Here is a 13,612-nt window from a genome sequence, read left to right as displayed (position 1 = left end):
AGGTGATGACACAGATCTCCCACATCTGCAATGACAGGCAGCATCATTTATGCAGTCTCCATGGAGCTGGTTTCCTGGCAACCCTGCAAGTCCAAATCCTTAACCATGACAGACATTACTAATCAATCACGGGCCCTACTCATCCAGCATCAGGTCTGCAGACGTGCCTAATGCCTCACATTCACCATTACGCGCTCAGACGATGCCCTCCTGGAGCTCGATGTCTGACAAAAGATGCTGGAGACGCTGAGATAGCAGACCTCGTCATTCTTTTATTGGAAGGGGTATGCATTGTTGTACCTTACAAGCTTGTGAGCCCAGAGAGATTTCAAGTTGAATATTCAGTCGGTCTTCTTTGAGTTCATAGTCACCCTGAATAAAGCCACGGGTATGACAATTGTGCCAGCGCCAATAGACCTGGATGATGCGAACGGCGTTGAGCAACCGGCAGTACCGCTGGCGTATGCACCACATACGGACCCAGGACTGCACCCGGACAACCGCCCATTCTTGCCGGGCAAAGAACTCCAGTGTTGTCCGCCGCCTCAACTCCATCAGCTTTGCCAGCTTGTGCCTCCACCAGCACTGAATGACCCAAGCTCTGAGGGCGGCGTGCAGCAGCGTGCGGCGCACCAGGGTGCCACGCCACCAGGCCTGGATGACCACTGCCGCTGACGCATTCGCCTTGTTGGTGTTGGTGCTCCGTTTTGGACCTTGCAAGAGAAAACGAGAGAGCACTGAGGCCACGTGCGAAAGCGGGGGTATCCGGGGAAGGGGCCCTGATTCCTATCTAAGACTCCTTTCCATCCAAAATGCAAGAACACAGGACTCAGGAGACCAGACCGCTGTCCTGCCTCTGCCACTCTGGCTAAGGGGCACGGACACACAACCTGGACCTCTGAGTCTCTGTCCACATCTGCAGAATGGGGGCAGCTTCCTTGGCTACTTGACCCGGGATTCCACGGACCTGGTTGGCCAGTCTAAAGCAATAATACCATAACGTAGAGGTCCAAGAGCTACAGGCTTCACCTGGCCCTGACCACTTCCGTGGAGACCCCTCCCATCAACTGGAAAAGTGGCACCTTTGCCCTCCTCGCCCTCTCATCTCTCCTGAGCCCAAAGCCACAACCACTGTGTCCCTCACCTCTGCCTCATCAAAGCAGTAAGAGATTCGTCCAGCACACCCAGTCAACAGCTTCAAGTTCAGTTCACATGTGCATACACACTCACACACACGCATATTGTAGACCCTACTTTCCACAACTTGGCTCCTGCATTCCACACAACCCACACCTGCCACTCCCAATCCTGTATGGTTGGGGTTCACACTCCCGTGCCTCCCTCCTTGCCACAGTCAACACTCTGAATCTCAGCTAGACCCAAGCATCTCTGCCTAAAAATGAAAGGAGAAAAGACAGCCAAGGCGGGATCAATCTGGTACCTTCCGGTTCTGTGTGTTGGGCCCATGGGCTCCAGTTTGCCTGGGACAACCAGGTTGATGCCTATATCCTGGCGTAATGATGGTAGGTACCCCCTTGCTCGCTTAAGTGTCTGTCTATGGATGATATAGTACTTAACCTTCATGTCAGCCCACTGGCCCACAGGATCGCAGCCTGGGTCCCCCTATCCACAGAGCCAGGAAGAGGCTTGTGGGGATTGGGTTGCAGGGGGCTTCCCTCTTCTCGCCTATGTTCCTTCAAGCTCTGCTCTAACAAAGTAGTGACTTCAACATTGTCTCTAATGATTTAAAACCATTTGCTGTCTTTTAATTGAGTTTGGGCAGGGTCTGGGAGACTGGGAGGAAAGCAAGGGCGCGTCCCCAAGCACAAGGTGCCCAGTCAGCCACTGACTTGGCTTCTCGGCCCCTCCTGGGACTCAGACACAGAGAGGGATCCCCCAGGGGTGGCTGTGGGAAAGCCACCTGCCCTCTCAAAGCTTGGGTGGATCTGTCTTACAAAACATGGCTTCCCCTAGCTTGAGAACAGGTGGCCAAATCCCCAAAATCTCCACTCTATTAAATTACCCATGGCTAGGGGCTAGATGGTTCCATCACCCTGAGGTCTGCCCTCCTCCAGCCACAGCTCCAGCGGGAAGAGTGGAGCAGGGGAGAGGTGATGACGTCATAACAGCACCTGTGATGCGGCCACCAGAATGTGTTCCAACAGCTGAGCCCCTTCTAAAGAAGCCTACACCTCCTGTCCTCTCTTTTCCTGCCGCAGTGGCCCGACTTCTGGTTATGTTATGGGCTGGGAATTAGGCCCACGTTAATTTTCCAGTTTCTACAGGCCCCAACACTGTGACAGGGTGTCTAAGTCTAAGGTTTTCCCATGGGACATACCCTGCCCGAGTGGTTATAGGTTATCTTGCTTGGTTTTCAGAGCAGGGACTGTTCCTTTGAGAGAAACAAGTTATAGATACCAGTCTGCTGGTACGGGCATATTTCTGGCTTCTGTATGTCTGCTTGCTTCCTTGATAATGGTCAAGGCCACCAAAATGTAGTTTCTGCCTTAACCCCCTGCCCCTGCCCGCCACCACAACTCGGGGCTGTCTTCTCCAGCCTTGCTCTGAGAGGGCAGTCGCCACCTGGCTAATAAAGACTCCTCACTTGACTTCAAGGGTCTCGCTGTGCCCCACAACATTATGGCATGCAGTGTGATAAACTTTATTTACAAAGTGAGAAAAATACACAGGCTCATTAGGGTCATTAAGGTAAAGAGCGGACCAAAGAAAAGGAATTATCATACCATGCTCTGCTCATCCCAAGTGCACGTGGAGAGAGAGAGCAAGCTTACACTCTTCCTAGTTTTTTATGTACTTAGGAAAAATCTAAGTGTTTTTATGGTACCACTCCCACATCCCAGATAAGAGGAGGTACTTCCTGGGGAGGGATCCCCTGATTGACAAGCAGATGAACGTAACACAAAGCCAACTAGGTGGGGCCTCCAGCTCACGAACTTAAATTTATCTAAGCTTTCCCACATCATCCCCCCTTCAAGAGATTTCTGACCCTTAAGGGGATGCTGAAGGAGGCAGACTCATCATATCTTTTTTTTTTTTTTTTTTTTTTGACAGGCAGAGTGGACAGTGAGAGAGAGAGACAAAGAGAAAGGTCTTCCTTTTCCGTTTGCCATTGGTTCACCCTCCAATGGCCGCCGCGGCTGGCGCACTGCGCTGATCCAATAGCAGGAGCCAGGTACTCATCCTGGTCTCCCATGGGGTGCAGGGCCCAAGCACTTGGGCCATCCTCCACTGCACTCCCGGGCCACAGCAGAGAGCTGGCCTGGAAGAGGGGCAACTGGGACAGAATCGGTGCCCTGACCGGGACTAGAACCCGGTGTGCCAGCACCACAAGGTGGAGGATTAGCCTAGTGAGCCACGGCGCCGGCCCATCATATCTTCTATAGCAACTTCCTGCTTACCGTGGCCCCACCCTAACGATGACACCCGCAAACCACTTCTGCAGCGAGCGTTTGGTGTAGCAGGTGAGCCATCACCTGGTGAGCAGTGCTGTGCTTAGTGGGTTAAGCCACTGCCTGGAACGCCAGCATCCCATTTGGGCACCAGTTTGACTCCTGGCTGCTCCATTCGTGATCTAACTACCTGCTACTGTGCCTGGGAAAGCAGGACAGAACGCCCCAAGTGTGTAGGCCCCCGCCCCCCATGTGAGACCCAGGTGAAGCTTCTGGTTCCTGGCATCAGCCTGGCCCAGCACTGGCCACTGCAGCCATCTGGGGAGTGAACCAGCAGATGGAAGATCTCTGTCTCGCCATCTAAGTCTTTTGAATAAGTAAATAAATCTTTACGTTTTTAGTTTTTAACAAATTCAGTGTGCTTTGTAGATATACATTTTTAATAGATTTATTTATTTTTATTTGAAAGGCAGAGTTACAGAGAGGTCTTCCATCCACTGGTTCACTCCCCAAATGGCTTCAACAGCTGCAGCTGGACTGATCCAAAGCTAGGAGTCAGGAACTTCTTCCAGGTCTCCCATGTGGATGCAGGGCCCCCAGCATTTGGGCCGTCTTCCACTGCTTCCTTTACCCAGGCCATTAACAGGGAGCTGGATTGGAAGTGGAGCAGCCGCAACTCGAACCAGCACCCATATGGGATGCTGGCACAGCAGGCGAAGACTTAACCTACTGTACCACGTGCTGGCCCCTGTAGATATACAATTCTAAGAATATAATGATATTCCCTTTCTCCTTCTCTCCCTCTCCATTTCCTTCCCATCCCTTTTTTTTTTTTTTAAGTTGAGAGATAACATTTTAAATTTACATTAGAGCCGGCGCCGCGGCTCACTAGGCTAATCCTCCACCTTGCGGCACCAGCACACAGGGTTCTAGTCCCGGTCGGGGCACCGGATTCTGTCCCGGTTGCCCCTCTTCCAAGCCAGCTCTCTGCTGTGGCCAGGGAGTGCAGTGGAGGATGGCCCAAGTACTTGGGCCCTGCACCCCATGGGAGACCAGGATAAGTACCTGGCTCCTGCCATAGGATCAGCACGGTGCACCGGCTGCGGTGCACCGGCCGCGGTGCACCGGCTGCAGCGCGCCGGTCACGGCGGCCACTGGAGGGTGAACCAACGGCAAAGGAAGACCTTTCTCTCTGTCTCTCTCTCACTGTCCACTCTGCCTGTCAAAAAATAAAAAAATTTAAAAAAATTTACATTAGAGTAAAAAAGGCATAATACTTCACCAAATAAGTTGTTTAACATGTAAAATGCAAAAAGGCATCTCTTCTTTAGTTTCTGTTATAAATTTTAGCTCCCACTTAAGGGGATTGGTCTTTCTGTGGCCAGCTGATTTTACTCAACTTGACGTCTTGCAGTTGCATCCATTTTGCTTTCAATGGTAGAATTTCATTCTTTTGTATAGCTGAGTTATTATCTTTTTTAACTGAAAATAATGAAAATCCCTATTTCCAATTCAGGTCACGTTGTGAGGTAGTGGGGACTAGAACTTCCAACAGGTCTCCCTGGAGGGCATAATTCAACCCTAACACCAACCAAAAGCCAGCCCCTGGTTGCAGAACTCCACTTAGAAGAGTACAAACCTCAATCAAATTTCCTCCCTTGGCCAAAGGCAACTCCCAATGAGAGACAGCAGTGACCCCACTGCAGCCAATATTCTTTTATTAAAAAAAAAAAAAAAAAAAAAAGGCTGGCACCGTGGCTCACTAGGCTAATCCTCCGCCTGCAGCACCGGCACCCCAGATTCTGTCCCAGTTGTTCCTCTTCCAGTCCAGCTCTCTGCTATGACCCGGGAAGGTGCAGTGGAGGATGGCCCAAGTGCTTGGGCCCTGCACCCGCATGGGAGACCGGGAAGAAGCACCTGGCTCCTGCCTTCGGATCGGTGCAGCACGCTGGCCATAGCGAACATTTGGAGGGTGAACCAACGGTAAAGGAAGACCTTTCTAACTCTGTAAAAAAAAAAAAAAAAAAAAAAAAAAATTGAAAATCAGAGTTACACAGAGAGGAGAGGCAGAGTGAGAGAGGTCTTCCATGGGCTGGTTCATTCCCCAGTTGGCCACAACAACAGGAATTCCACCAATCCAAAGCAAGGAGCTTCCTCCGGGTCTCCAACGGACGTGCAGGGGCCCAAGGACTTGGGCCATCTTCCACTGCTTTCCCAGACCATAGCAGAGAGCTGGATCGGAAGTGGAGCAGCTGAGACTCGAACCAGTGCCCATATGGGATGCTGGCACTGCAGGCAGCAGCTTTACCTACTATGCCACAGCGCTGGCCCCTGCAGCCAATCCTAACATTCATGTGGGTGACTCAGCAGCTATAAAGAAAGGGTCCACCGTAGCCCTCCCTTCTTGCAGCTCACGCCTACTTGCTCCTGATAGTAAGTTTTCACCATTTAAAATGGCATCTGGGGTGGGTGCTGTGGTACTGTCATGGGCTGGGTTTGGGGCCTAAATTCATTTTCCAGGTTCTTGCCTTTTACTTAGAGTTCTAAATACAGGCCCAAACACGACATGCAGTGTGTTAAACTTTATTTACAATGTAAGAAAAATACACAGGCCTAAGGTGGGGCTTCATTAAGGGAGAATGGGGCCTAAAAAAGAATTATCATATCTCGCTCTGCTCGTCCTGATCCTCATGGAGAAAGCGCTGCCCTTCTTCCTAGCCTTTTACGTGCTCAGAAAAAAGGAAGTGTCTCCGTGGCACCACCCCACGGCCCAGGCAAGAGGAGGTACTTCCTGGGGAGGGGTCTCCTGATTGACAGGTAGATGAACATGACAACACAAAACGAAGATGTGGCTTCCAGCTCATGAACTTAAAATTATCCATCTAATCTTTACCACATCAGCACACTGGCTCAAGCTGCCAGTTGGAACGCCCACACCCCCTAGCAGTGTGCCTGGGTTCAAGTCCCACCTCTGCTTGGCCACCTTTGCTGGTTCAAGCACCTGGGTCGTTCCACCAGCGTGGACGTTCCGGATGGAGTTCCTGGCTCCTGGTTTTAGCTGGTCCAGCCCTGTGGAAGGCATTTGGGGAGTGAACCAGCAAATGAAATCTCTCAGAATCAGCCTTCTCTCTCTCTCCCTCCCTTCCTTTCAAATGCAGTATGAAAATAAATAATTAAATGCTAGCTTCTTCAGGATTCCAATTGGTCTTGTCTCCTGGGACAGCTTAAAAGGGATGATAACAATGAGGAACCCTAGCCTGTGTCTGATATTTTCCTGTGCTTGGTGAGCTTGACCAACGAAGCCAGTCTTCTGCTCCACCCCTATTTTTGCTACTAGCAGTTTTATCACATCTCAGCAGATTCCATCTCAGGTTATACTAAACTAGCTTTTTCTCAATGTCTTCAACAAATGTTCCCAATGTATTTGTTTCCTACGCAATGTTCCCCAGTCCACTTCAAACTTGGCATTTATGCCTGCAACAAACAACAGCTGAGCTGTATTGGCACCTGTCAGCTCATCAAGAGCCAAGGAAAACCACTTGAAGTCATTTGCCCTATTTTTAACTGACTGCTGATCCTGCTCCCCGTGTCTTCCACACTTTCAGCAGCTCCCTTCCTTGACAGGCTAACAGTGTTAAGTTCATTGTCTCTGGCCCCAGCTCTCCGGCTGCTGCCATCAAACATGATTTAATTAGCAGCAAGCAGCTGCCCCTGCTTGGCTAACAAATGAGCAGCCTGGAATCCTATCTGCAGCCCCCTTTTCATGTTTTAGCTTTTTTTTTTTTAATTTTTTTTTTATTTTTTTATTTTTTGACAGGCAGAGTGGATAGTGAGAGAGGGAGACAGAGAGAAAGGTCTTCCTTTTGCCGTTGGTTCACCCTCCAATGGCCACCGCGGCCGCCGCACCGCGCTGATCCGATGGCAGGAGCCAGGAGCCAGGTGCTTTTCCTGGTCTCCCATGGGGTGCAGGGCCCAAGCACCTGGGCCATCCTCCACTGCACTCCCTGGCCACAGCAGAGAGCTGGCCTGGAAGAGGGGCAACCGGGACAGACTCCGGCGCCCCAACCGGGACTAGAACCCGATGTGCCGGCGCCGCTAGGTGGAGGATTAGCCTAGTGAGCCGCGGCGCCGGCCTGTTTTAGCTTTTTATAAACAAATTCCTCCGTGACGAGATGCAGCACTTTGAATTTCTGCCTCCATGACCACTGCTCTCCTGTGAGTCACAGTGCAGACTGGCGAGTCTGGTGGGGTTCATCACACAGCCGCATTCAGCGCAGCTGCAGCGTCGCTGTGTAAGGAGCACACGCTCTGCTGGCCTTCCAGTCTGCCTTCCTCTTCTCTTCTCGCTTTGATGTGATGGATATGCACAGGCACTGAAAACTAGCTCAGAAGACCACCCCCCGGAGCTGTTCTGGGCATCTGGGGCGTGAACTAGCAGACGGAAGACCGGCATCTCTCTCTCTGCCTCCTCCCTTCCTTTTCAGATAAATCAGTAAGACTTCAGTGCCAATCAAGCACAGTCCCTGTCAGCCCGGGCAAGGAGCTCAGGGCCCTTCTCTACACGGGGCACAGACAACTCCACATCCGCGAGGCCAGGCATCTGCCAGCTTCGGCCTGGAGCTGGTCACACAGAGACAGTGTGGAGAGGACCACGTCACTGCTTTATTGGGAGGGGAATACACTCTGTCACAATGCAAGGCCCCGAGCCCAGCAAGATCTCCAGCTCGAGATGCAGCTGGTTGGCCGTGACTCTGTACTGGCCCTTGATGATGCCCCGGGAAGCGCAGGTGTGGCACCTCCAGTAGGCCTGGATGATGCGGACGGCGTTGAGCACCTGGCAGTAGCGCCGGCGGATGCGCCACATGCGGGCCCAGGACTGCAGCCTCACGGCCGCCCACTCCTCCCGGGTGAAGTTCTCCAGCGCCACTCGCCGCCTCTTCTCCAGGGCCCTGTTCAGGATCAGGCGCCACCAGCACTGGATGACCCAGGCCCGGAGGGCCGCGTGCAGCAGCACCCGCCGTACCAGGGTGCCCCGCCACCAGGCCTGGATCGCCAGAACTGCCGTCTTTTCATCAAAGATCTTCTTCTCTCTCTTTGGCACCTTGCAAGAGAAAAGAGGGGACATTCAGAGAGAGCTGCAGGCCGTGCTGGGAAAGACCCTGATGCCATCGTTAATGACAATGGACCCTCCCCCTGAAATGCAGGAGCACTGGCTAGAGCCAGCCACACCCTCTGGTTAACACATCCCCTGGCTCTTGGCGTCTCAGTGTCCCCATCTGTAATATGGGGCTGCACCTGCCCTAGTTACTCGCTTTCCCCAGTGATCAGCTTTGCCAACTGAAGCAACAGTGCGGTCTGTGGGTCAAGGGGTTACCACGTTCTGCCCGTGCCTTCCCTTCAAAGCCCCCACCTGCTGCACAGGGGGCACCTTTGCTCGGCTGCCCTCTGACCCTGTCTGCAGCTCACACCCACAACCTGCTCCCCGCCTCTGCCGCCTCACTGTATTCAGTGTCCCCCACCCCACTTCCCCGTCTTCACTCTCCTTTCAATCTTAGTTCCTAAGCAAACACAGGCACACGCTCACACTCACACACACACACACACACACACACACACAATTCTAAACTCTAAACCCAGCCTCCCTCGTCTCATTCCGCTCCCCTCCCCGCACGCAGCCCTCACACCCGCCCCAGGTGTGATCTGCACGGTGGAGGTTATCGGGGGAGGGGTCATACTTCTTTGACTTTACTGTCAGCATTTTCCACTTTCTCTGTCTCGGCCAGAGGTTTAGTCTGAAGGGGAAACGGAGAGAGAGGGCAGTAATGAGGTGGTCCTGTTCTTGGCTGAGGACCACGCAAGACAGGACCCCCGAGCACCAGGCGACAGGGCTCAGGCCGCCCGGCCAGGCCTCCTCCTACCTTCTCCTTCTTGTTTGAGGCGGGTGGTGCCGAGGACACACCGCTGGGCTCCGCACTCTGCTGAGGCTCATCCTCTGGTGTAGACTGAGTCTCCGCCTGCAAGCATCAGTGAGGGGAAAGGCAGCGGTGGGGCCGCTGCGGCCCTGTCCCCTCTCCACTCAGAAGGCCACATGGCCCCAGGCGTCCCCGTGTGTTCAGATGTCAGGGGCTCCTTCCATCCTGAGACCTGTGGGGCCATCCCTAACGAGCCTGGTGTGCCTGGCTCTGGTACTCACCATTGGTCACGCAGGGATTGGGTGTAGATGGTTCAGATCCCCTCAGGCCTGTGTTCCTCCGGCCACGGCATGACAAGAGTGGAGGAGGGGGACCCGTGATGTCATAAGGGCAGCTATGACTCAGGCACCAGGATGGCTGCCAACAGCGAGCCCCTCAAAGGCAGGACTGAAGTGCTCCCTGCTGTTCACCGTCAGGAATGGGGAAGCCCTGGCTCCACAGCCAAGGGGCCAGGAACAGATGTCAGCCATCGGGAATAACACGCAATAGAAAAAGCTTCCATATCCATCCGCTAGGGGTTGATTTAATGTTCTATAGTCCCATCTATACAACAGAATACTGCATAAGAGTGTAATAATGAATTTGATCTATATTACTGATGATGATGGTAACCAAAATGTATTCATAAGTGGAGAAAAAAGACAAACTTACTGAAGGGGCTGGTGCTGTGGCATAGCAGGTAAAGCCACCACCTGTAGTGCTGGCATCCCACATGGGTGCCGGTTTGAGTCCTGGCTGCTCCATTTCCAATCCAGCTCTCTGCTATGGCCTGGGAAAGCAGTACAAGATGGCCCCAAGTCCTTGGGTCCCTGCACGCATATGGGAGATGCAGATCAGCCCAGCTCCAGCCGTTGCAGCCATTTGGGGAGTGAACCAGTGATGGAAGACCTCTCTCTCTCTCTCTGCCTCTGCCTTTCTGTAACTCTGCCTTTCAAATAAATTATATCTTTTAAAAACAAAACTTACTGAAACCTTAGTTCGTGCCACTGGTACGGAAACAGAATAGTGAAGACAAGGCTTGAGGGTGGAGGAAAGAGCTAGTTCAATGAGCAGGTAGCAGATGAGTGATCAAGAACCCCTGCCCTGCTCAGTGCTGATGCCCTCCCTGGGAGGCAGGGACGATGCTGAAGTACCCGGGTCCTGGCCACCTACATGAGACTGGATCGAGTTCCCAGTTCCCAGCTTTCACCTGGTCCAGCCCACGCTACTCCAGGCATTTGAGGAGTGAACCAGAGGAAGTGGACAATAGCTCACGCTCTGCCCCAACCTCCTTCTCTTGTCTCTCTTCTCTCCCTGTCTGCCTCTGCCTTTCAAATATGTTAAATCAAAATCTTAACTAAGAAGAGAAAGGGTAAAGATTTGGAGAAAGGTCTGCCAGGCTAACCGTAATCAAAAGAATGACGGGGTAGCTGTATTACACTCAGACCACTTCAACTCCAGAACAAGGCATACAATCAGGGATAAAGAGGGGCATTACAGAATGATAAAGGGGCCACCGTTCCAAGAACACTAACAATTCTACATCCACACTCACCTAACCCCAATGCATCAAAACGCAGGAGGCCAGAAGCTGACAGAATGGCAAGCAGTTCAGAACCCGGCATCACTGACGGGCACAGACACTCCTGTCAGCGACTGACAGATCGAACCGGCAGAACATGGCTAAGGCTGCGCTGACCTGAACGGCCAGCAGCCGAGCCCGACCCACACTCAGCGACGACGGCCTCCGAGACAGAACACCCCAGTCTTTCAGGCTCCCGTCAGGACCGCTGCTGAGAAAGCCCACACTCGGCCGCAAACAAACCCAACAAGTCTGAAGGGATACACACGTGATGCAGTGTGCTTCAGCCCGCGGAGGAACTAAAGCAGAAACCAGTGACGGGGTAATGGCCGGAAAATCTCCTCTACTTGTGAATTAAATACTTGAGTCAAAGAAGTCCCAGGAGAAGCTGGAAAACAACACAGAGCTTGTCAAAGTCTGTGGGATGCAGGGCAAGCAGCGATTAGAGGAAGTTTTATAGAATTAAATGCATGTGTTGGAAAAGAAAGATCTACAATCGAAAACTTGAGTTTCCGCCTCAGGAAATGAGATATATGAGCAACTTGAGACTACAGCAAGCGGGGCAAAATAAATGGTAGATGGGATGGATAAATTCACTGAAAAGTACAAAGGATCAAAACTCAGAAGAAATAGAACATCTGAATAGTGCCATGTCTATTAAAGAAATTGACTCTGATGTTAGAAAAATTCTAGTAAAGAAAATTCCAGGAACTGGTGTTATGGCACGGCAGGGTTAGCCTGCCACTTCTTTTTTCTTTTTCTTTTTCAAGATTTATTCTATTTATATGAAAGGCAGATTGAGAGAGAGAATCGTCCATCCACTGGTTCACTCCCCAAATGGCCAGGAGCCGGGAACTCCATCAGGGTCTCCCACATGGGTGCAGGGGCCCAAGCACTTGGGCCATCCTGTGCTGCTTTCCCAGGCGCATTAGCAGGGAGCTTGATTGGAAGTAGAGCAGCTGGGACTTGAACTGGCACCCAAATGGGATGCTGGAATGCCAGGCAGCAGCTTAACCTGCTGTGCCACACCAGTCCCAAGCTGCCACTTCTATGCCTTTCAATTAAATCAATAAATATTTTTTTAAAATAATATACCATGACCAGTGGGGGTTAACCTAGAGTGCAAGGATGGTTCAATATTTTAAAAATCAACATAATCCATCATATAAATGGGTTAAAGGAAAAAAAAAATAATCATATCAATTAATTCAGAAAGAACACTTGACAAAGGGGCAGAGAGGGGCTGGGGTCTTCAGTGTCTCCTGGACCAGCCAGTGGGCAGGGAGGAGCTACCACAGGGACTGAGGCAAAGAGCGGAGGGGCGTTTTGCTTTGTTTTTAAATTTTTAATTATTTATTCAGAGACAGACGCCACAGACCAAGCTCCCACGGTTGGTTCACTTCCCAAATGCATGCAATGACCTGGGTTGGACCTGGCCAAAGCTGGGAGCTGGGAACACAGTCCAGGGCTCCCGTGGGAGGTGCAGGGACTCAGGTACTTCAGCCATCACCACTGTCTCCCGGGTCCACATTAGCAGGAAGCCGGAATCAGGGGCCAAACCAGGACTTGAACCCAGGACTCTTATGGGATGTGTGTGTCCTAAATGGTACCATACCCACTGGGCTGAACACCTGCCCCAGAGGGGAAGCTGTGAGGGGTGCAGGGCGAGGAGCCCTGGGCAAGCCTGGGGAGGCTGGGGTAAGGGAGTAAGACACAAGCGCCCTCAGGACCACTGTGGTGGCCCCCAGCTGCAGAGGTGCCAGCACTCTGGGTCTCCGCCTTCCCCACCCCTCAACTCCGCCCCCTTTCTCCATGCTACCCCCACCCTGGAGGTTCTCAGCCAACCTCTTTGGGGAGGGGGAGGAAGGAAAGAACGGGTCAGGAGGGTCACAATGGGATGAGCCCTCCACACACGCTCCCAGCCCCACAACCTGCAGGCCTCCCAGGAATGAGCCATGCTAAGCGTCCCTTCCCCATGGGCCCCTGCCCCAGGGCAGCTCTTCTGCAGCAGTCCCACCCCCACCACATGCAGGCCCTAGGCCAGCTGCCCTCCCAGCAGGACTGGAGGGGGACTTGGTAGGTCCAGCACCTGCAAGGCTGCACGGCCCTTCTCCCGCTCTCCATCGTGGTCTCGCCTGTCCCTGGCCTGCTTCACCCACTCCTGACGGCAGAGTGAAGCCACGTTTCTCCTTTGTGTCCCCAGAAGCTCAGCTGTGCTGGCACAAAGCAAGGACCAAGTACGTGCCCGCTGAAGGTATACTGTAAAGTCAAATAGCACAAGACCACCTCTCTAGGGAGACTCAGCCCTCGGGTCCTGAGACGCTTCCCTCCGCTCGTAGGAACACAGCTTGTCCCTGCTCTTTCTGTGCCTATGCCCCCAACAGAGTGGGAGTCCCGTGCCAGCTGCATCCCATATGGGTGCCAGTTCAAGTCCTGCTTGCTTCACTTCCAATCCAGCTCCATGCTAATGCACCCGGGAAAGCAGTGGGTAATGGTCTAAGCGTATGGGCCCCTGCCACCTACGTGGGAGACCCGGAAGAAGCTCCTGGCTCCTGGCTTCTGCCTGGCCCAGCCCTGGCCATTATGGCCATTTGGAGAGTGAACCAGCAGATGGAAGACCTCTCTTTCTTTCTCTGTCTCTGTAACTCCATCTTTCAAAACAAATAAAT

At 52.6% G+C, this 13,612-nt stretch overlaps 2 protein-coding genes across 5 annotated transcripts; both read right to left on the bottom strand.

Annotated features, from left to right (window-relative positions):
- Window positions 1–264: 264 nt before the first annotated feature.
- On the bottom strand, window positions 265–2,027 carry IQCF5 (IQ motif containing F5). Its single transcript, XM_002713372.5, has 2 exons — window positions 2,024–2,027; window positions 265–713 (listed from the first exon to the last, which is right to left on the bottom strand). Exons 1-2 carry the CDS (start codon window positions 2,025–2,027, stop codon window positions 265–267), a joined length of 453 nt encoding a protein of 150 aa, XP_002713418.1.
- Window positions 2,028–8,052: 6,025 nt separating this feature from the next.
- IQCF1 (IQ motif containing F1) lies at window positions 8,053–13,500 on the bottom strand. 4 transcript variants are annotated; one of them, XM_089305561.1, is made up of 5 exons: window positions 11,212–11,338; window positions 10,034–10,191; window positions 9,329–9,424; window positions 9,146–9,202; window positions 8,053–8,511 (listed from the first exon to the last, which is right to left on the bottom strand). In XM_089305561.1, exons 2-5 carry the CDS (start codon window positions 10,124–10,126, stop codon window positions 8,065–8,067), a joined length of 693 nt encoding a protein of 230 aa, XP_089161687.1. In that variant the 5' UTR covers window positions 10,127–10,191; window positions 11,212–11,338; the 3' UTR covers window positions 8,053–8,064. The 4 variants fall into 4 exon arrangements, with proteins under 4 accessions (XP_089161687.1, XP_089161688.1, XP_008258965.1 ...); XM_089305562.1 differs by lacking the exon at window positions 11,212–11,338 and adding an exon at window positions 9,604–9,940 and having other exon boundaries at window positions 10,034–10,167; XM_008260743.4 differs by having other exon boundaries at window positions 9,604–13,500.
- Between the last annotated feature and the right edge of the window lie 112 nt (window positions 13,501–13,612).

Source organism: Oryctolagus cuniculus, chromosome 10 (assembly GCF_051225735.1).
Source record: "Oryctolagus cuniculus isolate XC-2025 breed Fujian yellow rabbit chromosome 10, ASM5122573v1, whole genome shotgun sequence".
NCBI classification, from domain to species: Eukaryota; Metazoa; Chordata; class Mammalia; order Lagomorpha; family Leporidae; genus Oryctolagus; species Oryctolagus cuniculus.
Note: the sequence above shows the minus strand (reverse complement) of the source record. Positions and strands in the feature narration are given on the sequence as shown.